Below are 21,528 nucleotides of genomic sequence, written 5' to 3' on the forward strand. Positions count from 1 at the left end.
CTGACTCTCATGGAACATATCCTGGAGTCATAGCAGATTGCTCAATGAAAATGTTGGATGTATGCCTAAGGAAAACAAATGGAACGCCAGGAATTATTAGAAAAGAATAGGGGACTAAGCAGGAAATGTTTGCCATTACACAAATTGTTTCATCAGCATCTGGAAAAGCAGTGGAAAGGACAGGAAGGACATCTAAGTCAGAACAACAAAGGGACAAAATACATGTCACACAGCAGCATAACAAGATCGGACACTTTTCATTGTATATAAGTTTTGTTGGAGTATTGAAATTCCTTAAATATTCAGGTGTTATGGCTAACAGTTGCATTTGTTACTGATTCTGTATGCAATGGAGTTGCATTATTTTTGTTTGAATTGGTAGCCTTGGACTCATTTGATAAGACATCGATGTCTACTTCTGACATCTCTGTAAGCAGTGAACAGAAATTGACACTTCTAGGGGACAGACTGCCTCATTATAATACAGGTGTCTCAAATATACCAGATGAATCACCTCTGAACAGAGTTTCTCTCTCCTCATCAGCTATGAAAGGAGTCTAGATTCTAGTATCCAGAGTCTAGAACAGATTTCTAGTCCTAGATGAGATAACTTGTGCCATGAATGCTCATCCTTTGCCATCATCAGAGTGGATTGCTGCAGTACACCTGGCTGCAGTCCATGTTTGGATGACATGTATTTGCCCTTAACATGTGTGTATTAAATTAACATATCTATAACTAAATCATTAGTATAATGCTCTAGTTGTGCTGGCAGAACTGGAAGCATCTCTGCAAGCGCTTCTAGAGGGCAATTTAGCTATCCTGAAAGAAACTTTGGAGATTGTTTCAGATGCCTAAATAAGGTGAGATAAATAATTGCGAAATAAAGAAAGTGATACTTCTGGTGCTAGCACAAAAGGTGACTACTCTATACTACTCAGTTCAAAAGTGCTGTAGCCAGATTTTATTTACTAGAATTGGGTTTTGCGTAATCTGATATCACATCTCCACTTACAAAAGTGCGGTACCTAGAGTCAAATTTCAGGCTGATAATCATCCAGCTAGCTACAATTTCTAGGTATTGGAACATTATCTAGAATTCAAAGTTTATTTGTTTCCTAAGTCTTCCATGGCCCTGTGGTCTCTAGCACTTTTGTCTCCTTGGACATGCTGTGCAGCACGTATTTCGGGGGTAGGTTCAGGCTGAGATTGTAATTATCCTACATACTTGTGGTCTGGCCTGGTATTATCCATCATAAAACTGTCATGTGCTGGGCATTGACAACATACTTAAAAAGCTATTTTTTATGTGATATAACTAGCATGTTGGGTAATTTTCTTGTAGCATTAAGGAGAACTTGCCAACTCTTCCAGCACAATAGTTCCCAGAAGTTTGTTTATACAGCAGGGGTACTGCCTGGGTTCAGGCAAGCAGTCTGAGCTGCATGCATATTCTTTGCAGGTACTTCTTCACTGTATGGGAAGAATAGGTTGAAGTAAATGACCTGCAAAATATCAGTGTGTTACAAAATCATACCGCGGTCTAATTCTTTCACCTCATTTCAGCTTCCCACTCCAGTCCTCTGTCATGGCTTACAAGACACCGAACTCAAGATCCATTTGCAACTTCAGCTCCCAGGTGTCAGCCGCAGCATCCTGCCTTTGGACTCTAATTTCCCTTAGCAAATGCAGGAGTGTGCTCTCATCTGTTTTGCTAAGTACTGCTATTTTCAATTGTCACTCCTCTTAGCTGCTGCTTTTTAAATTGCCTCCATCTTGTGGCAGCCTATTTGTGCTCTGCAGCGCTGTGTGGGACACCTGCTCTGCATTTGGTTTCCTTCCCCAGCCTGTGACTCCCTTGCTTGATTCTCTTGCAGAAAAACATGCCATGGTGCTTGGAGATTACTTGATTTCCGCACTTAAAAAGTCTTCTATAGAATTATAATGATGACCTGCTGTTTGCCTCTAAGATAATGTTTTTCTCAGCTGCTTGTGCTGAGCACATTGGCTGTGCAGTCCAAAAAGTCCTACCCAGTGGAGTGCAAAGGAGTAGACACTGACAGAGTTGAGTATTCATGCTTGTTATATCCCTGAAGTCAACACCAGGGAAAAAAAATAAATGGATAGGATTCAAGTAAAACAGTCGAAAATGGAGAGAGAAGGGGCAAAAGGGAAGTAAATAAAGGGGGCTAAACACATCAGCAGAATGGGCGGGCAGTTTATTTAAAGCTCATCTGTCACGTTTTTTCCTTTTTCATTTGCAGAATTGGGAAATTTCCTCAATGATCCATAGATCCAAATTCTGTACATGTCAAATCACTACGTGCCTATCTGAAGGAGGTGTATGGGTTGTAGTAGTTAGTACTGTATTAGCCTTGTCAGCAACCTGCAAAAGTTATTGTTGAGTACGACAAGGGCTTGTAGGCTTTGCAGAGTCAATGAGTCAATTCTGTACAACCTTTAAAGTCTGTATCTGTCACTATTTTTTTTTCTTTTCAGGTGACACTAACCTAATCTACTGTGATTTTATTTTTCTTTTTTTTAAATGTTTGCCCTTTCAGATTAAAAATCCTGGCTACATTCCAGAAGACCCTGTTTCCCAGACACCTATTTTAGGATGGATAGGATTATGTCACTCTGTAGAGCAAGACATCTTTGTCTCTAGGAGCAACCTAGATGGTTCTTATAGTCTAGACAACATACTTTTGGATGGCTGAAGTTAAGTTGGATGAATCCAACCCTTTGTGCCTAAAAGACTTTATTTAATAGATTCTCATGCTACTAAGGGCTCCTCTCCTTGGGAATGATGTCAGCTTTTTCTGGAACCTGTCATATTAGTGACTGCTTTGGGACCTGACCCTGTAAAGGAGATGGTAATTTTTGCACCTAGCCAAATGTTGCTAAGGTCTCTGTGGGCAAGAGAGGTACAGTAGTTACGAGTTAACTTTTTCAGGTGTTGCTATTGTGGATTGCATGAAGTAGATGTATTTCCAGGGCTTCTGTAAACCCAGAAGAATGATAAATGGTATTGAATCATCATTTGTGTCCTGAGCTGGTAATTCTGCCTACTCAGTGACCTCCCAGCAGACAGGGTACATCTTCCAGCATGTGATCAGGATGTAACATTGCAGAAGAAGCCCAGAACTACCCTGGGTTTTGGGGCTATATTTTCAAAAAAGATAGTATATCTGCATTAAGACACTGTGCATTTTATGTATGCTTTTTAGGGTTTGCTAAGCTGTTTTAGTAGTCTTCAGCAATTCCTAGTGGCAATGCATAGATTTCAGTAAGTGCCCACCAATACTGCTGACCCACGGTCTCTTAACTTCATGGTTTGTGGAAGGATTTTGGAAAACTTGATTCTGCCATGTCTGGCAAAGCTGCACAGATTTATTGAAATTCTTGTTTTTCCCCTACTTGTAGACACTAATATGGTCAATGCAGGAGAAATGAATGGTTCTGGTAACCTGATGGATTTTCTGGATGAGCCTTTCCCCGATGTTGGGACTTATGAAGACTTCCACACCATCGACTGGCTGCGAGAGAAATCACGTGATACTGACCGCCATAGAAAGGTAAAGGCAGCGTCTTCTCCCCGAATTACAGCCATCCTGGCTGTGAGAGAAACAAGCAGGTTTCTAAAGATTTTGCTTCCTCCTTTGTTGTATCACTTGAGGAGGACTTATAAAAATAAGGACGCAAGATGTCTTGGGTTTGTAAATATGAAACTGCTTCTGGCAACTTAAATGTCAGGCCATCACTAAAAAGTGATTAGGACTGGAGAGAGCAGAGAGTAGAGGAATTGTATACACTTTTGAGTAGGTTAAATCTTTTTTCAGTTTAAACACAATGCACTAAAACTCTGTCAGCCTGAATCAGCCATTTATCTCTCTAAATGTATTATTCCAGATTACAAGCAAGAGTAAGGAATCCATATGGGAGTTCATCAAGAGTTTGCTGGATGCCTGGTCAGGATGGGTTGTAATGCTTCTCATAGGACTACTGGCAGGTACGTGTGTGTTAACATTCGTTATGCCTGGAACCATTTCACTGAAATTTGCTGCAGTGCCATCTGTTTCTCTTTTTACTTCATTGTCTGTTCACTGATGGTTCAAGCTAAAAAGGCAGTTATGTATCCATGCAGTTATAATACTTAATAAAAAATACCCGCTTGCAAAATCTCCTGCTGAGTGCTGACCTAGAAAAATGTTATTCTCCAGTAGAGGGGTTTGTCTGTTGTTTTTGAAAATATGAATCTGAGTACTTTACACTTAACGGCCTACTTTGGCTTTCTGAATCTTTGATTGACACGAGTCAATTTTATTGGTAGAGTTTTTTTCCTTATCTTCGCTTAACTGAACTCTGCAAGTAAATATTATAATGAGGGTGAAGAAAATCGTGGTTGTGTACAATCAAAGGGGAGCTTTGTAAATCATCATGTTCACTGGGTTATCTTCTTTACACATGCATGAAGGGAAAATACAGTTTCAGACTTAGTTCTGGATTTGCTCCCAAACCAGACAGACATTACATATTTAACAGCCTGCTCAAAATCAGATGGCAAATTCATTAATTGCCTGAATTGCTCCGGTCTTCTACTCAGTTTAGCTTAGCACATCTTCCAACTTGGAAAGCTGCACTTCTTTTACCAAGTTGAAACAGCTGCCATTTTTTATGCTTTTTCAGTGATGTCAGGGTGCTCTTGTATCTTGGTAGAAGCTTGATGCAAAGCTTCACAGTTTCCAAGCAGTGCGAATTTCCTGCTTGCCAACTGTCAAGTTTATATGTTTATCATAGTTGTTCAGGAGTGTCAGAAGTACTGGGGAAGTTTTTGAGAAAACATAGCTGAAGTGACGTTTTGGCAAATTATGCTGTTTTATAGAGATACATTTGTTTCCACAAAAGTTGTGATGGGAGAGTGAGATGGGAAGAAAGTCTGACAGACTGTGTACTACCAGAGCTGCTGAGCTGTCTTTAAAGCCTGGGTTTGCCCTCATCTAGGATGGGGAATTCTGCTTGCAAGTAGAGCTAGAGTGAACTTTCAGCAATGGCCTTCCCCAGGCCAGCTGGTAAACCCCTTGGTCATATGGGGAATGTAGTATATACTCACATGCTCTCTTTATAGTAAACACATACCAGGTTTGTTTCAGTTCTAACTCACAATGAAAGCTCATTCCAACATCCTCAAGGTTGTCGCAACCCAGAACTGATGAGGTCTGGTAAAGCTCTAATGCTGGTATATCCAGTTCTAGGAATAGAAGGTTATTGAGGGTAAGCTGGAGCTGAGAAGTGTTAGCTGTAGAAACCTTTTCAATGATGCAGGTGCAGAAAAACACAACTTACCTGAGAGTCAAGACTAGTCTGTTTTTAAATTGGGGTAAGATCTTGTGAATCAATGAGAGAACAAAAATTACCAGCATGCTCGTGATCTGGGCTGTAGACTTTGCCTGCCATTGAAATGATGCATGTTCTCTGTGCATCCAGCATTTCTGGGACAGGACAAAGGTCGAGAGTCACCACCTCAGCCTTAGTGAGAGGTCAAGCACCCCTTTGATCTGGGGATTATTGATATGTGGATGAGGTTTCTAAACCAGGTTTGGAGAGGGAGGAGATGAGGCCGGTGATGCAGTTGAATCACTTTCCCTCTCTGCTTGAAATATTAGCAGCTCAGAAACATTGCCTGCCTCTTGCTCTGCAGCAGCCTTGCTCCTCCATGGCCCCTCTTACCCTGCTGAATGGGCAGAAGCTGCCTCTGCTCTGAGGGGAGCAGCGCTGCACTGGGGAGCAGCCTGGCTCGGCTGTGGGGTTATGTCTTGGGCAGCTGAGTGCAGACATTGCCAGGGGAAAGGACAGTGGATGCTGAGGAGGGAGAAAGCAGCAGCAGTATTCTCCAGGGCATGAGGGGACTGGGGAGCACCCTGCGCCACCTGCACCCCTGCTGGGGATAGAGGCCAGCAAGGTGGGACTCTAGAGGGGAGGGATGGCAGGAGCCTCCATGTGTATCTAAAGGCACTTGGAAATAAAATTAGGAGTTTAAAGTTAGCTTAAATAACCTAGCAGCCTAAGTCCCAATAATTTGGTCAATTGATTCTTTCAGGTTTTACAACACTTGAAGGGCTGCACCTCTGCAGTCAACACAAGCTGATGTGGCTGAAGGAAATGATCCTTGTTCTGTGCTGCCCTGCCATTGTGCCCTGTTGCCTCGTGTGTGTGCAGCTGCAGAGGGGGTTGGACTTGGGAAGTGTCCTGGTGGGAAAAATGGATTTTGGCCAGATTTGTTTTCAGTTGGATCTGTCGGCTCAGCAGGGTTGATCACCACAGGGCCATACACACAAGCAAAATACTGCTTATGGGAAAGTACTATGGAGGGAGGAAGGACAGGACCATTCTGTTTGGGAGTAGCCCTCAGTCATGCTATTTTTGGCATTCTTTGTCAGTCCCATAAAAGCGTAGGTAGGAAGGGGAACTCCAGAGGAAGTCTGCTCCAGCCTCCTACTCTCGGCAGAGCCAGCTTCAGAGTTAGAGCTGTATGTTTTGAGTAACACCGAAGTATTTAAAGAACTTAACAGCAACCATTTGGGATCAGACCAAAGTTTCATGAATGAATGTGTGAGCATACACACATAAATTAGCCTTAGTGGAGCCCCTCGCTACCACTGCAGCCTGACATAGGTAGCTCCACGGCTCTTTCAGGGCTGTGTACTCGCAGTGTGCATCTCAAACCTTAGGTGCTAAATGGAGGGAGCAGACAGTGTATTACACTGTTACATGGAAATGCACTGAGTAGATTCTGGAAATCAGGCCTTGGGAGCTTGCTCATTTTAGAAAGGGGAAAGGAGCAGTAACACCCACAAATATTCACTGTGGAGATCAGATGAAAAGCTCACAAGATGCTTTAGAAAAAGAGTATTAACTGGGCTTGTCTCAATCAGGAAGGCTGCACACTTTTTGGAGAAATATAAAGCAGTGTAAGGCCAAAAGAGCCTAAAAATTTAGGATGTGAGTGCCAGATGTTTAGGGACCCATTTTTTAAGGAATGCTGAGTTTTTATTTTGCCCTTCCTGCTCACATATCCATGATCATCCCCCAACCTAACCATTACTAGCCAGCTGAAGGTACATGCTATTTATGCTATTTACAGAAGATGATCAAAAGAGACTTGATTTTCTAAAACTATGCATCAGAAAATACAATCATACTAATGCTAAAATGCTCCAGTACTGGAATTGGATGTGCAATAATCCCTTATGTATTTCAGTCCCTTGCCACTTGAGTGATGCAGTTTTCTTGCTTTATGTTATTTTTATGGAAAAATATGTTCTCAAAGCAAAATTTTAGCATTCTCATTAGAGCATTAAAAAGGATGTGTGGCTATCATCAACCAAAAAAAGAAAAAAAAAAAAAAAAGGAAGGAGAGAGGTAGAAAGCTATTATCTGAAATGAAGTTCAACATTTTCTGGCTTTGGAGGCTCATTATTTTTCATTCTGGGCAGGAGGATACATAGATCGGGGAGCAAGTTCAGCTCCTTCAATGAAATATGGAGATAAACTTACACTATATTACAGCAATGCAGTGACATGTCTAGACAGCCATGATAAACACAAGAAATGAAAGGACTGAGATACCGAACAGTCTGCTACCTCCATTAATTTCACTTAAAGTTGCAAAGATTCAGAACTTGTAAAATTTCTAGCTCTGGTCATGTGGCTTAAGATCAATAACTATTGCACCGTTATCCTGCAAGTGCTAGCCTTCTCTTCTCATGATTTTCTTCTCTGTAAATCTTGTGTAATAAATCATACATAGCATTTTCTTCTTTATGTGGATCCCAAATCATCTGGCGAGATGGATTAGATCAGCTGCATAACTGAGTACAATTTCTTAGAGGAACTGTGGTGTACATGAGCTTGTTGTATGAGAGAACTGAACGTTCTTTCCACTCTCTGTTATTCACTATATCAGGGGAAAACATTCAAAAGCCTGCTTTCCTTTGCCCCTTCTGCTACGCAGCATTAATATTGAACTGCCTGATTACACATGATGTGAGTTTTGAAGACTGGAGTGACTAGAGAGAATGATAAAGGTCCATCAACAGATACAAGAGGCACAGCACTTGGTGCTGATGTCCAAGGGCTCAGGATTCTTTGTGCTATTTCCTGAAACTCGGAGAATTGGAGGAGAATTTAGAGTTTACTGTAAAACTCACTGAGTTACACATGCTGATGTTACTAGCAGCACAATGATTTCCCATCATCTAAAAAACACCATTCATTGTTTCCATATAAATTTGGGAAAATGGAAAGGCTAAGCAAGAGAAAGCCAAGCTCTGCATGAAAGAAAATCGCTGATACAGGCATCAATACTCCCTGCTGTAGCCTTTTTTTTCTGTGGTCTTATCTAATATCAGAGTATATTTCTTTAGACTATTCCTGTACAACAAAAATTCTGCATTACTGTTACAGTCATTGCTTGTCAATGTGGTGACAATTATCCTTCTTAAGGAAGTGAGAAGACATATTCACGTATAAGGTTCTGTGAACACTTGATCTTTTTTTCTTTTCTGTTCTGTGAATAAAAAACATGTTGTGTATGCCTCAGCTATTTGATTTTTTTATTTTTATTTTTGTTCTTTCACAGAAATGAAAAGCAGAAACCTTTATTTCCAGGTCCAATGAACTTGCTGTTGAAGACATGTGTGCCCTAGCTACTAGGGGAAAGAGGAGCAAGCCCCAACCCTTTTTCCCCACTTCATTCGATTGCATTCTCAGCAAGAGTCACAAGACTAAAAGTTTTGGAGACATAAACCAAACCATTTCATTTTCCAAAATATTTTCCCGTATTTTAATCCAACTGAAATGAACCAATGAATTCTGTTCAAATTCGTTACTGGTTTCCTTGAAATTGTACTAATGGTGACTAACAAAAATGTTGTTGAACTCCTGTGAAACAAACTCATTCTTTCCATTGTACCTGAGAGCAGTTTGGAAAACATTACATGAATTTGCTGTCGTTTGGTGGTTTAATGCTTTCCCAAAGTAGGCATATACGGTTCACATGTAAGCCTGCCATTTCTGTGTTCTGGCTTCTTCTGGCCTCTGCTATCCTGCTGGTACTGCGTTAGTGGCTGTGGGGACACATCTGCTTTGACAGTGCCAGTGCTGGGGCAGGTCATCATCATCTGTGACAAAATACTCTGGAAAACCAAGATTTCCACAGGGGTCTTGCCACATGAAGTTTACACTTTTGCATCCTCTAGCCACTGGATGTCGCCGTAGCTCTGTGTAGTTACCAAGACAAAGCTTGCTTGGTAAAGGTTACTTCTGTAAAGGGAGGATTTGAAGTGTAATTTTATTCTGTGCGTTTGGATTGGTAATGAATGTTCGCATTGAGAGTCTGATTCCATTAAGTTCACAAGGCAGAATTTGGCATCCGTACTGTTTTTGTACTGAAATCATCCCTTTAAAAGGTTGCTGTCTTGGGACCAGAAAGGCTATAGGAAAACAACCATATCCTCTTCCTTCCCGCCCCTGAAATACACCCAGGGTGGTTTCAACCCTGCTGCCTAGTACTTGCATACAGTCCTGCTGGTCTTTGTCAGACTGTGCACCTGCTGGATTGGGCCCAATGTTCGTTATGCCATCCCTACTTGGCACCTGGACAGTATGAAAATGGCAGTATTTAAAATAAATGCTTTATGAGAGAACACTGAAGGTCTGACAACACATTGTTGTGGCTGGTTCTTTGCAAGCTCACTGTTTCTCCCCATTCTTTGGTGCATTCATGTTGCAGCTGCTGCCCCACATCATGTATTTTTTCTTTCATTATAAGCAGCTATATTTTTCTCATGACTTGGTATTTTTTATGCCACAGCTTATTTTTCTGCATTTCTTTTTTTTTTTTTTTCCAGGCACGTTAGCTGGAGTGATAGATTTAGCCGTGGACTGGATGACAGACCTGAAGGAGGGTGTCTGCCTCTCTGCGTTCTGGTACAGCCACGAGCAGTGCTGCTGGACGTCTAATGAAACTACATTTGATGACAGGGACAAATGTCCCCAGTGGCAGAAGTGGTCTGAACTTCTTGTAAACCAGTCTGAGGTATGGAAGACATGATTAGGCTGGGGTCAAAGCAGGCCAGTTAATGAACTTTTTCATACTTGCTGATGTTCCCTCCAGAGAGTTTCTCTCAGAGTCATGAACTGGTGTTGGTGGTTTGCTTTTTTTTTGATTACCACAAACAGTATTTGCATAACTTGGGATAGGTCCCACTGTTACAGTGTCATGTGTGATAGAAATTGGAAAAATGCAAGATCTCTCTCTCTTTTTTTTTAATCAGTGTTAAAACAAAAGTGTTTCATAACACTCATAACATAACCACCGGGGGACCTTAGCTGCTATCCAAACTTTTCTTTTAAACACAGTTTTATATGAGAAAAAAAGATCATCCCTGCAAATATATTTAAAAGGAAATGTTCATGGTTGCAGATGGATTTTATGTATTCAGATGTTGTGAACTGTACTGCAAGCTGCATAAAAACTGCTTGTTGTGACCTTGCAATCAATTTCTTTATTGGATAGCAAAATATTTAGATAGTGCTGAACACTGGGGAAATAATGGCCTTACTGGGAAGTGGCCAAATTTAAAAATTTGCAGGGGGAGAGTAGAGGAGGGGAAGAAGCTGATCCAGATTTATACGAAACTTATATTGAAAAAACTTTTTACTATCCTTTCTTTTTTATTGTAGTAATTTTAAATACAAATAATGCTGTTTCAGAGAAAAAAAAAAAAAAAAGAAGAAGAAGGTTTTGCTTTTTAGATATCAAAAGTAGCCTTTCTGTACACTTTGTGGCAGATGATATTTTTATGACATTTTATTTCCACCTAAACTATTCAGTGTATTGAACAATACTGATTCCTTCACAACCTCACAGTTCTTTTTTTTTTTTTTTTTTTTTTTCAGAATTATTAGGTTGAAAAGAATCCCTGATTTCTACAGGTGTCTAGGGGGCAATATTGAATGTGACACAGGGGTAGGATGGATGTAGCATTGAGGATAATTGGCTTATGGAATACTGAAGTCTGTAATGGAAGTCTCTTTTTTGTAATACTTGATATTTCAGTTTAGTCACTAATAGGGAAGAAAATATATACTTCAGTGACATAAATCTTCTCCAGCCAGGCAATTAAAGACTGGGTGACTTGGAGAGATTGTCTCAGATCTTCCTGCAGTTTGGATATTGTCTGGCCCTATAGAAAATGTTTCAGGAAACCTTAATTGCTGTACAAGTTTGTCATTCACATTCACTTCAGTGCCGCTTTAGGTTTATAGTTAAAGTAATACTAGATGAGAGTGTCTGTGAATACGTGTAGCCCAAGTTTCCATACTTTTAATTAACCATAGTGAAAGTAGTGGGGTGCTTGCTGTTCCTGAACATTCCCACCACTTAATCACAGGCAGAAATCTCTCTGTACAGCTGCCAGTCCACAATGTCAAACTTCCCTGTGCCAAAGGTTTCCTAAGTCTGCACTTTCCTTCATAAACAGATGGTTCCGATGGTTGTATCTTTGCACCAGTGAAGAAATATTACCCTGGTATAAAGTTGCAGGACTGGGGAAAAGGTTGTAATTTAAGCGAACAAAAAATGTGGGAAGGCTAAAAAGGGGGAGAAAGTTACAATTGTTATGGGATTTGGAAATCCTGTGCATGTGTTTGACATGCTGTTACTCTGAAAGGCTGGAATATTTAAACAGAGCATATCCTTGAGAAAATTTACTGCTTTCACCTGCTACACAAACTCAGCAGCCATGACTATTGCATGCTGTGGCCTAGAAGAAAAGTATCATCTAGGTAGACAGTGTAAAGCTGCTCACTTTATATCCAAATCAGTCTTCTGACCTCTTAGTATACTGTCACTGTGGGAAAAATAAAAAATAAAAAATAAAAAATCTTTTTGGCTTAGTTTTAGGCTCTTTCTCAAAAGGAAGGTGGCTCTAAGATCTATAGTTCTCTAACTGCTATGGACACTGTAATATGAATAAGATGGCTGTCTATCACTGTTACATAGAAGTCCCAGGCAAAGATCAATAATACCTCCATAGAAAGGTGAATTTGGCAAGCAAAAATTCTGCTCTGTAGCAAAAGGCTTATGATATGGGCAAGTTCTACATGAATCTTGTAGCTGTAAAGGACTCTAGGAGGGATCAAAATACACTGAAAATTATTGAGTTTCAAGGGATATATATATCCTAAATATATAATATTGCTTGACTTTGCACTCTGTGTTTGGGTAGCTGCCCTATAAAACAGCATTACACAGAAAGACTAATTTGGAGCACATTTTAGACAAAAAGTTCTCTGAGCAATTTCCCTAAAGGTACTCTGTTCAGGCATGTCTTCTTTTTCATGCATGACTGTGACTCTTTCTCATCATAGCCAACTAAATTTGGCATTTTGAGGGCTAAGATTTTGACCAGTTCTTCCTTGTGGTTTTGCTGATTTATGTCAGTGATAAACCCTGTACATATGTTCTCACTGAAAATTGTGACATTTTCTATGTCATCTCTTGAAAAATGTTTTCATTCTAGTCCTCCTATAAAATGAGCCCAAAGCAGAGTCTTGATATAAATTGTTATGAAAAACATAATAGCATGTCAGAAACACACCAGACTGTATTTTCTTCCCTAATCACTGTTTTGTAGGCCAGCAGTACCCTTCATCCCTCTGGTCATGAATTGCTTTCAAAGAGCATATGAAGAGTGTTGTGATGCAAGAGAGTTTCAAAACCTTCAAATTCACTGGAGCTGTGTGTGTGTAAATCGCAACAGATGCCACCTACTTCAGCTAGCTTGTTGGCACTATCTAAAGCCTCAGAGCTTCTGCAGATCCAAATTGTTCCTAACCTCAGCTGCGTTGGAGCTGAGGACTGTTTCTAATGCCTTGTGTCTGTCCAAGTTAGAGGGAAGGACCATATGTTTTCCATGGCTCATGACACTGGATCTGGACATGGCTCATAACACAACCGTAGGTCTTTGCAGAGTCACAGACTTATTTTGGTTGGAAGGGATCTCTGGGGGTAATCTGGTCCTACTCCCTTGCTCAAGCAGGGCCACCTACAGCAGGTTTCCCAGGACCATGCCTAGGCTGCTGGATCTGCTGTCACGAAGCTGAGACTTGCAAGACAAGGAAACCTTTCTGTATCTTGGACCCACTTCCCAACTTTGCAGCCTTGAATCTGTCAGTCTTTGAGCCCTCAGGACATACATTGCTATAAAGTCCACAGGAGGGAATCTGTAAGCTGTGACATCTCCAGTTGAGTAAGAGCTGAGCTCTTTGCTTCTGTAGTAAACAAATATTGGCCAGCAATGGGTTGCATCCTAAGGGATGTGTTTTATCTCAGTATTTTGAGTTTACGAGAGTTGTATTCAGTTGTGTTCCATTTGTACCTAAATAGGACTAGAAACAGATCTGAAATCTTGCTAGGTACTTGCAAGCTAAAATATAAAGTTTTGCTCAGTTCTATGGCTTACTTCATCTCTATTGCTGCTTGGGTGAGTCCTCTGAGCCACTGGTGGAAAAGGTCTTAACAGAATCATCTCTACTGATGAGCTTTTTTGGTCTCTGATTCCAGTGTAGAATTTCACTGATTCAGGACCTTACTAACGATATATAATGGATGAGAAATCATTTATTTGCTATACTGAGTTACTACTAAATAGCTTCCCAAAGGTTTTAATACAAATCATTAGAAACTGCTGCATCTGGACCAGTAGAATGCCAGATATCTGGAGAATGTAACAATGAGAGTTGTCCCAAGGGACAAGACTGAACTGGCCATATGGACTCCTGTGAGGTCTTGCCACAGCGGACTAGGTGTATACGTGATTGTGGTAATGAGCTAACATAGTTTTCATTTGAATTCTGAGTTGTGAAAGAAGAGGAAGCAAAAGGAAACAAAATTAATTTGACTGAAGTGAATTTAGAAGCAGAACTGCAGCTTTACCTCAACATTGTAGGGCAAATTTTTGTAATGGCATTGGTCTTCTTTGGAGCTAATCCAGATCCACAGATGAGTATTTTGCCCTGGGGCAACATATTCAGAGTTTTCTTTAGAGGAATAGTAAATATTGCCATAGCTGTTTGTAATTGAAAGCACTAGGAGAAGACATTCATGAAGAAACGAGACTATCTTCAGCTGTAGCAACAAAGATCCATGATTGCTATAGACAGATGTCAATCACTTGTAAGTGGGGGATCTGTGACTACCTAGTCTCCAGGGCACTGGGAGATGACATTGTACTGATCTTCTGCTTTTATTAGCAAGGCCAGCTGCTAACATCAGCAAGCACAAGAGAAACTTAACAAATTGCCCTTCTTTCAATAATAAGGGCTTTTCAGTTGGATAGAGACCAGGAAAATGAGGCTTAGCAAGCCTTCATGTTGTTAAAGGTTAATTTCTTTCAGGCTTGCAAACACAAAGACCTCTCAGTACTAGAGGTTTATTATTATTATTATTATTATTATTATTATTATTATTATTATTTATTTTTAAATTATTATTATTATTATTTATGACTAGGAACTGGGTCTGGCCAGCTCTGTTAGCAGAAGGCATGGTACAACTGATTAATGCCTATTTTTCTATTTGATTTGCCATAATGTTGATATCCAGGCTGCTGTCCTGCAGAGCAAAGGCAAGAGCCTTGATGTTCTTCAGCAGCTGGGCTTGTATCCGGTAGGAAGAGTTCACTTAGAGGTGAAGGTTTCATACCAGTTCATGCACTGAGGTTCATTTTATTTTTTATTCTGTAGTGTCGTGTTGCTGGAGGAGATTATTTGAAGGCTTAAGCTCCTTGCATTAGTCCAATGCCTCTGAATCTGTTCTCTTTTGTTTGTGTAGGTGGGGTTTTCAAAATTCTTCTCAAAATTATGCTTGCAAAGAAGGAGAGGCAATTTAAGGCAGACTTTAACAACAATTTTTGCTTGACCTTTGAGGCAGGTAGAACACTTGAAAATAACTACTGACTATGCTTTTGCTATAGGACCACTACACAGTCAACCATAGCTAATGATCGTTAGCATTTCCATTCTGTCAGTAAAGATGTTTAGCCTGCAGATTGTTTTTTATTGATGACTGGAATACTTCTAAAATATCATGGGCAAATGATTGTGATGTGTGTGAGTTGGGTCTGTTAATATACTGTGTTTTCAAATTATTCTCAACTGTATCATAGATAGTGTGTTACAGAAAGAAAGGATTTATTTATGCTTTCACCCTTCTACTGGCTAACTAAAGTGGCTGCTAATATGAACAGGGATACAGTCTGAAAAGATCAGCACCTGACCTTTGAATACCAGCCCTCAGAAAAAGATGTATCAGGGTCTCATGTCCTGTCACCTGCCATGGGGTGAACTCAGCAGTTTGCTTCAGTAGGTGCTTTTTTATTACCAATTACTTTTGCCCTTATGACAGCTTTGTTTGAAGTCTTGGAACTTTTGTTGTTGGCTTTATTTTTCAGTGCTTGAAAAATGCTCTGTTTAAGGTGTTTGTGTCCCTTGCAAACCAACTGAACAGATTGTGTTAGTTATATCTTAGTATGCTACTTTTTCACATAGGTAGCAAATATTTTTTATGAGTATATTATTTGTCCTTCTTGAGCCAAAGCAGCAGCTGGCATTTAAATGAAAAGACTGGGATTCATGCCATCATGATCCCTAGAAGAAGCATGAGATTTACCAACCTGTATTTGTCTAACAATGTTTGTTACTGTTATTTTTCTAGGGTGCAAGTGCTTACATTCTAAACTATTTTCTGTACATTATGTGGGCTCTATGTTTTGCTTTCCTGGCAGTCTCCCTGGTCAGAGTGTTTGCTCCCTATGCCTGTGGCTCTGGAATCCCAGAGGTGAGTTTCTGTTTATGGATGGACATCCAACAAACAAACAAACAACAAAAAAAAAAAAGATCATTTGCTGCCTTTTTCTATTCTAGAACTGTACTATCAGGTAGCATTAGGAACAAGAGGATTGTCTTTCCACCTCATGTGCAATCATTCCTTTGTCTAACCTACCTGTCAAAAATTTTCATAGCAGAAAATGTTCAAACGCCACTGTGGCTTGTTGAGCTCTGCCAATGAAAAAGTATGTATATTGAATTAAAAACTGACAGCTCCCAGTCATCATTTTATGGAGTCCAACTTTTTGTGTCTAAGGCACTTATGAGGAGATTATACAGTGTTTTCTTTGGATGAAATTACTTGGACCAGTAACAAGACATAAATTTTTAGGCGAAGCTTTAAAACAAAAGCAAAGTAAAATAACAGGGGAGGACAACAAATGTAAAATTTCCTAAGCAACTAAAGATGTGAGATGCCCATCATTTGGGATGTCTGAAAAGTGCCTGGCTGTCTATCTCCTGCAAATTGTGTCTTTGCACACAATGTCATGCTGGTATGACAGCATTATGACTGCCAAAATCTCTACTACGTTTTTGATATTTTGTATATTGAGCCTAAATCCATATTGAGTCATTGAGTGGTGGACCCTGTAATTAAAGCAGCTTAACTACTCAATTTTTTTGAAATCATAACAATCTTTTGTTAGAAGTGCTACAGAACTACTGAGATTATTATTTAGGAATCTAGCAAACAGAACCAACAGCCCAAAATTTAGAAATCTTTGCATACTTTTTTCTTTATCTCTAGGAGAAGCATCCAAAAGTTCCATAGCCAAATACAGGAAAAAATAAAACATAACAAACAAACAAAAAAAACACCTGCAAATAATTTGGAATATTAATAAAATTTCCATGTTTCAAAGTAGTCACATATTTGTTACATCATTTGTTACATATTTGATATATCTCTAAGTATGTTTAAACATTTTTCATGGGTAACTGTAAATCTAGTTTATAGAAAACAATTTTCAGAACCACTTGTGCCACTCAAGATCAGTTTTACTTGATATCTATATTTGTTTGCAAGAAATGCTTTTAATAGTACTTGCTGTTAAGATGAGTCCAGCAAAAACACTATTATTTAAACACTCTCAGTCAATTCATTTTCTTAATTATTGTTTTAAAACCATAGTTAATAAAGTAGAGGTTTGGCTTTCAATAGCAATACAACTCCTTATTCTAGTTCCCACTTTTGCTGCTAAATGTGGGCATGACCCTCCATGTCCCCCATCATTGTTATCAAGTGGTAAATCACATGTGAGGGTAACACTCAACTCTAGTTCCTTTCCAGAGCTAGTTTCCAAATCCAAATCCCCCTGCAGCATGTGTTTAATGCATGTGCATTGCACTCTATCCAAGCTGCTTGTATGCAAAATTAAGAGGAAATGTGTAAAAATAAGATCTCTTGGACTTTCTTGTTTCATAATACTTGCATGCTTTTATCTCGTGGCCATTCCAAATATTTAGAACTTTTTTCCCCCTTGTTTTAACTGGGAAAAGCCTGTGCTTGTTTATTTGCTTTTTTTCTGCTTTGTTAAAGTTCAGTCTAGTTTAACTCTGATCCTGTAAGCCAAGAAGATATGTAAGAGTTTCACATTTCTATTGATCTCTGTGAGGCTCCTTACCGACATGGGGGACCACCCATAATAACAGTAAAAGTGTGGTCTGCTTAACCCCTGCTCAGAGATCACTGTGGGAAAGTTGCCCTACCTAGGGTTTCTTTCTCTCCATCACTGTCTCTTTTCAAGTAGTCTGTAATTTTTAATTCCACTGAGGTTTTAACTCCATTTGCAAGTTCAGAGTAGTTCAGGTTTCTTCAGCTCTTCAACATGTTCTTCCTGCTTTCCAGATAAAAACCATCTTGAGTGGGTTCATTATTAGGGGCTACCTGGGAAAGTGGACACTTTTAATCAAAACAGTCACCTTGGTTCTGGTGGTATCTTCAGGCCTCAGCCTTGGGAAAGAAGGGCCCTTAGTCCACGTGGCCTGTTGCTGTGGAAACTTCTTCAGCAGCCTCTTCTCAAAGTACAGCAAGAATGAAGGAAAGAGGAGAGAGGTGAGTTTGGCTCAAACCATCCTTTATTCCCCTTTCCAGATACTCAGTGTTTCAAAGGACTCATGCCTTGTACATAAATATTTGCTTTGTAGGTGCTTTCAGCCGCGGCAGCCGCAGGAGTTTCTGTTGCCTTTGGGGCTCCAATTGGAGGTGTACTTTTTAGTCTGGAAGAGGTGAGACCTGGCAGTTCATTTGTTTCAGTAAATATATTTTCTTTTGATGTCTTTTCCTAAGAGTCCTCTTCATTTTTTCAAATATTTATATGCTTATTTTTCTTCTAAAGCAAAAATAATCTTTGATTTCTAGTAGTAAGAAATAGCCAGGTGTTTTAGCATAATTTGAGTAAAAGATGATCACTGGCTTCCTGAAAATGAATAAAATGATTCAATCTGGAAATGTATCACTGTGCTGAGTTTTCTATGGCTCTCTGATAGCTGCCGCATGGCATGAGCTGCTGAGCACCTGTCTTACCCTCTCTAGCCAGCAACTTTGAATTTAGGTCCATTGATTTTTCACTGGTTGCTGCTCCATAACCAAAATCTCAAAATGCCTTTTCTAATACCTTTGTGAACACATTCTGGCTGCAGTAACAACTGGTGTTCTCAGTACAGTCAGATGCAATCACAGATTAAATGCTACGGCAGCCTACTGTGCACAGTGCTCACGCAAATAATTAAAACCAATGTCCTCCATCACACTCAGTGAAGTGTTGACTGTCTCTGCTTGGTTTTAGGTCAGTTATTACTTTCCTCTGAAAACCCTCTGGAGGTCATTTTTTGCTGCTCTCGTGGCTGCCTTCACACTGAGGTCCATCAATCCTTTTGGAAACAGCCGACTGGTCCTTTTCTACGTGGAGTACCATACCCCCTGGTACATGGCTGAGCTCTTCCCCTTCATTCTGCTCGGTGTTTTTGGTGGCCTCTGGGGGACCCTCTTTATCCGATGCAACATTGCCTGGTGCAGGAGACGAAAAACCACCAGGCTTGGGAAATACCCAGTGCTGGAGGTTATTGCAATAACAGCTATCACTGCCATCATCGCCTACCCCAACCCATACACCCGGAGGAGCACCAGTGAGCTGATCTCAGAGCTCTTCAATGACTGCGGTGCCCTGGAGTCCTCGCAGCTCTGTGACTACATCAATGACCCAAACATGACCAGGCCAGTGGATGACATTCCTGACAGACCTGCTGGCCCTGGAGTCTACACTGCCATGTGGCAGCTTGCCTTGGCTTTGGTGTTCAAAATTGTCATCACGATATTCACTTTTGGCATGAAGGTAAATGGGGGAGTGGTGCAGAGCCTGCCGTGGCACCACAGCTTTGCATTTAGCACTGAAGCTGTCTCTGTCCCAAGGCACAGATGGGTTGTGGTCAGCAGCTGTGGTCTATCTGATGTGGTGTGGGTGCGCCTGACCTCAGCTGTGCACAGGTTGTTGTGATGTCTGCTGGTCCTCTGGCCTGCCAGCACCTCCCTCTGCAGGCCCAGATGGCAGCAGAGGGACAAGCCCTGCTATTTTGCACCTTCTAATTTTCTTTGTCTTTATTAAGTGAAAAAGTTATCTGGAAGGGCATTTAAATCCACTGCTGCCAATGAGCAAATTCAGTGTGATTCCCACTGCAGCTGTCTTTCAGCTCTACCAGAGACACAGACTGTTTACATGGTTGTTTGTCTTGCTGGATTAATGTCTTCATGTGCCTCAAGGTAGCTATGCTTAGGGAAGTAATGGCTTTCAGTTTACTGATTTACACATTTACAATGTCACAAGGATATAAAAGTAGCTGAAATCTTCTATTTTTGAATCTTTTTAAGCACTTCAGCCTGGAAGAACGAGGGAGTGGGAGGACTGATAGATGTATGATTTGATTATTCTAGATTTGCAGCTTTTTCCTTCTGCTCCTCCTCCTTCCCATAAATGGGTGATGAAAGATCCAAGAACAATTTATCCAAGCTTTCAATATATACAAAGCTGTCTGTGGCGAGTTTTATGTATCTGATTGCTGGAGCCCATATAAAACACATATCTGTCTGTCTACAGCTCCCATGATCTGAGAATTTAGTTCTGGATCTCACTGCAGCAGATGATGTGAAGTTATTCCGAGTTATACACTATATGGTATGCCATACTCAAAGCTAAGGCATCTCATTTTTTTCTCTTAAAAACAGAGCTTGAACTGAAGATCTATCCTTTAGAATGCCAGTTATCAGAAAAATAAGAGGAAATTGCTTGAAGTTTGATTTTCTATCATGTTTTCTCCATTTGGGACATCCCTGATGACAACTACTAAATTGTGTTGTAGCGAGGTGGGGGTTGGTCTATTCTCCCACGTGCCTGGTGACAGGACGAGTGGGAATGGGCTTAAGTTGTGCCAGGGGAGTTTTAGGTTGGATGTTAGGAAGAACTTCTTTACCGAAAGGGTTGTTAGGCATTGGAACAGGCTGCCTAGGGAAGTGGTGGAGTCACCATCCCTGGAAGTCTTTAAAAGATGTTTAGATGTAGAGCTTAGGGATATGGTTTAGTGGGGACTGTTAGTGTTAGGTCAGAGGTTGGACTCGATGATCTTGAGGTCTCTTCCAACCTAGAAATTCTGTGATTCTGTGATTCTGTGGTTCTGTGTTCAGGTCAATCAGGATGAGTGATTGAGTTCTGCTGATTTCTTGAGCAGGGAGAATGAGTGGGAGTTTAAGAGCACTTGGATGTTACAGGTGTAATATTCCTGGAGGAGGGTTTGAAACAAGATGCCCTTTACTGCAGAATGTGATTTGTGCTGCAGCTGGCAGCCAGTTTTTATTATGCTCGTTCATTAGCTATAACGTCTGAGTTCGGGTCTTCATTTGACATACATGTATAGTTCTTCATTTGATGTATTTAAAATTCCTTAGAAGCAATTGACAGTTTTAAATATTCTGAAAAAGAACAGGCAAAATACGTTTACCCACCAAATTTTGAAGGCCTGATCTGATTGTATCAGCAAAATTAACAATATATTGTGGAGGAGCTTCTGCTGTTATCATCACTAATACTTTTGGGCCATGCCAAGGTTGTTAGTTTAGTTCTCTAGGAAGCCCGAAGTGTATTTTTAGAATCCAGAAGATATAAATAGCTTTTCTCTCTAAAAATAACAAAAAGTCTATGCTTGCAAGTCCTTGCAATGTTTGTCTTCTCCGCTAGGAAATTTGTCTCCAGCTTGACATCTAAGAAAAAATTCACTTGGCTGAGGCAAAATGGGCAAAATGACCTGCCTTCCTTTTCCCTTTTTCCCTTTTTCCCTTTTTCCCTTTTTCCCTTTTTCCCTTTTTCCCTTTTTCCCTTTTTCCCTTTCTCCTTTCCCTTTTTCCCCTTTCCCTTTTTCCTTTTCCATTTTCCCTTTCTCCTTTCCCTTTTCTCTTTTCCTTTTTCCTTTTTCCTTTTTCCTTTTTCCTTTTTCCTTTCTCTACCTCTTTCTCTACCTCTTTCTAATCCTTCCCATCTTCTCCTTTTTTTCTTTTATTTTTATTTTTTTTTAATGATTTGTGACTTG

At 40.2% G+C, this 21,528-nt stretch overlaps 1 protein-coding gene across 2 annotated transcripts in view; it reads left to right on the forward strand.

Annotated features, from left to right (window-relative positions):
- Nucleotides 1–21,528, forward strand: part of CLCN4 (chloride voltage-gated channel 4) — a 46,730-nt gene that overhangs the window by 9,852 nt on the left and 15,350 nt on the right. For both annotated transcript variants that reach the window (XM_084506662.1, XM_084506663.1), the window contains exons 2-8: nucleotides 3,424–3,575; nucleotides 3,910–4,009; nucleotides 9,909–10,096; nucleotides 15,779–15,901; nucleotides 17,801–18,007; nucleotides 18,100–18,180; nucleotides 18,741–19,286. In XM_084506662.1, the coding sequence (XP_084362788.1) occupies nucleotides 3,424–3,575; nucleotides 3,910–4,009; nucleotides 9,909–10,096; nucleotides 15,779–15,901; nucleotides 17,801–18,007; nucleotides 18,100–18,180; nucleotides 18,741–19,286 (1,397 nt within the window). The remainder of the gene's footprint in view (nucleotides 1–3,423; nucleotides 3,576–3,909; nucleotides 4,010–9,908; nucleotides 10,097–15,778; nucleotides 15,902–17,800; nucleotides 18,008–18,099; nucleotides 18,181–18,740; nucleotides 19,287–21,528) is intronic.

The sequence above is a fragment of the Aythya ferina genome, assembly GCF_964211825.1.
Source record: "Aythya ferina genome assembly, chromosome: 1".
Taxonomy (NCBI): domain Eukaryota; kingdom Metazoa; phylum Chordata; class Aves; order Anseriformes; family Anatidae; genus Aythya; species Aythya ferina.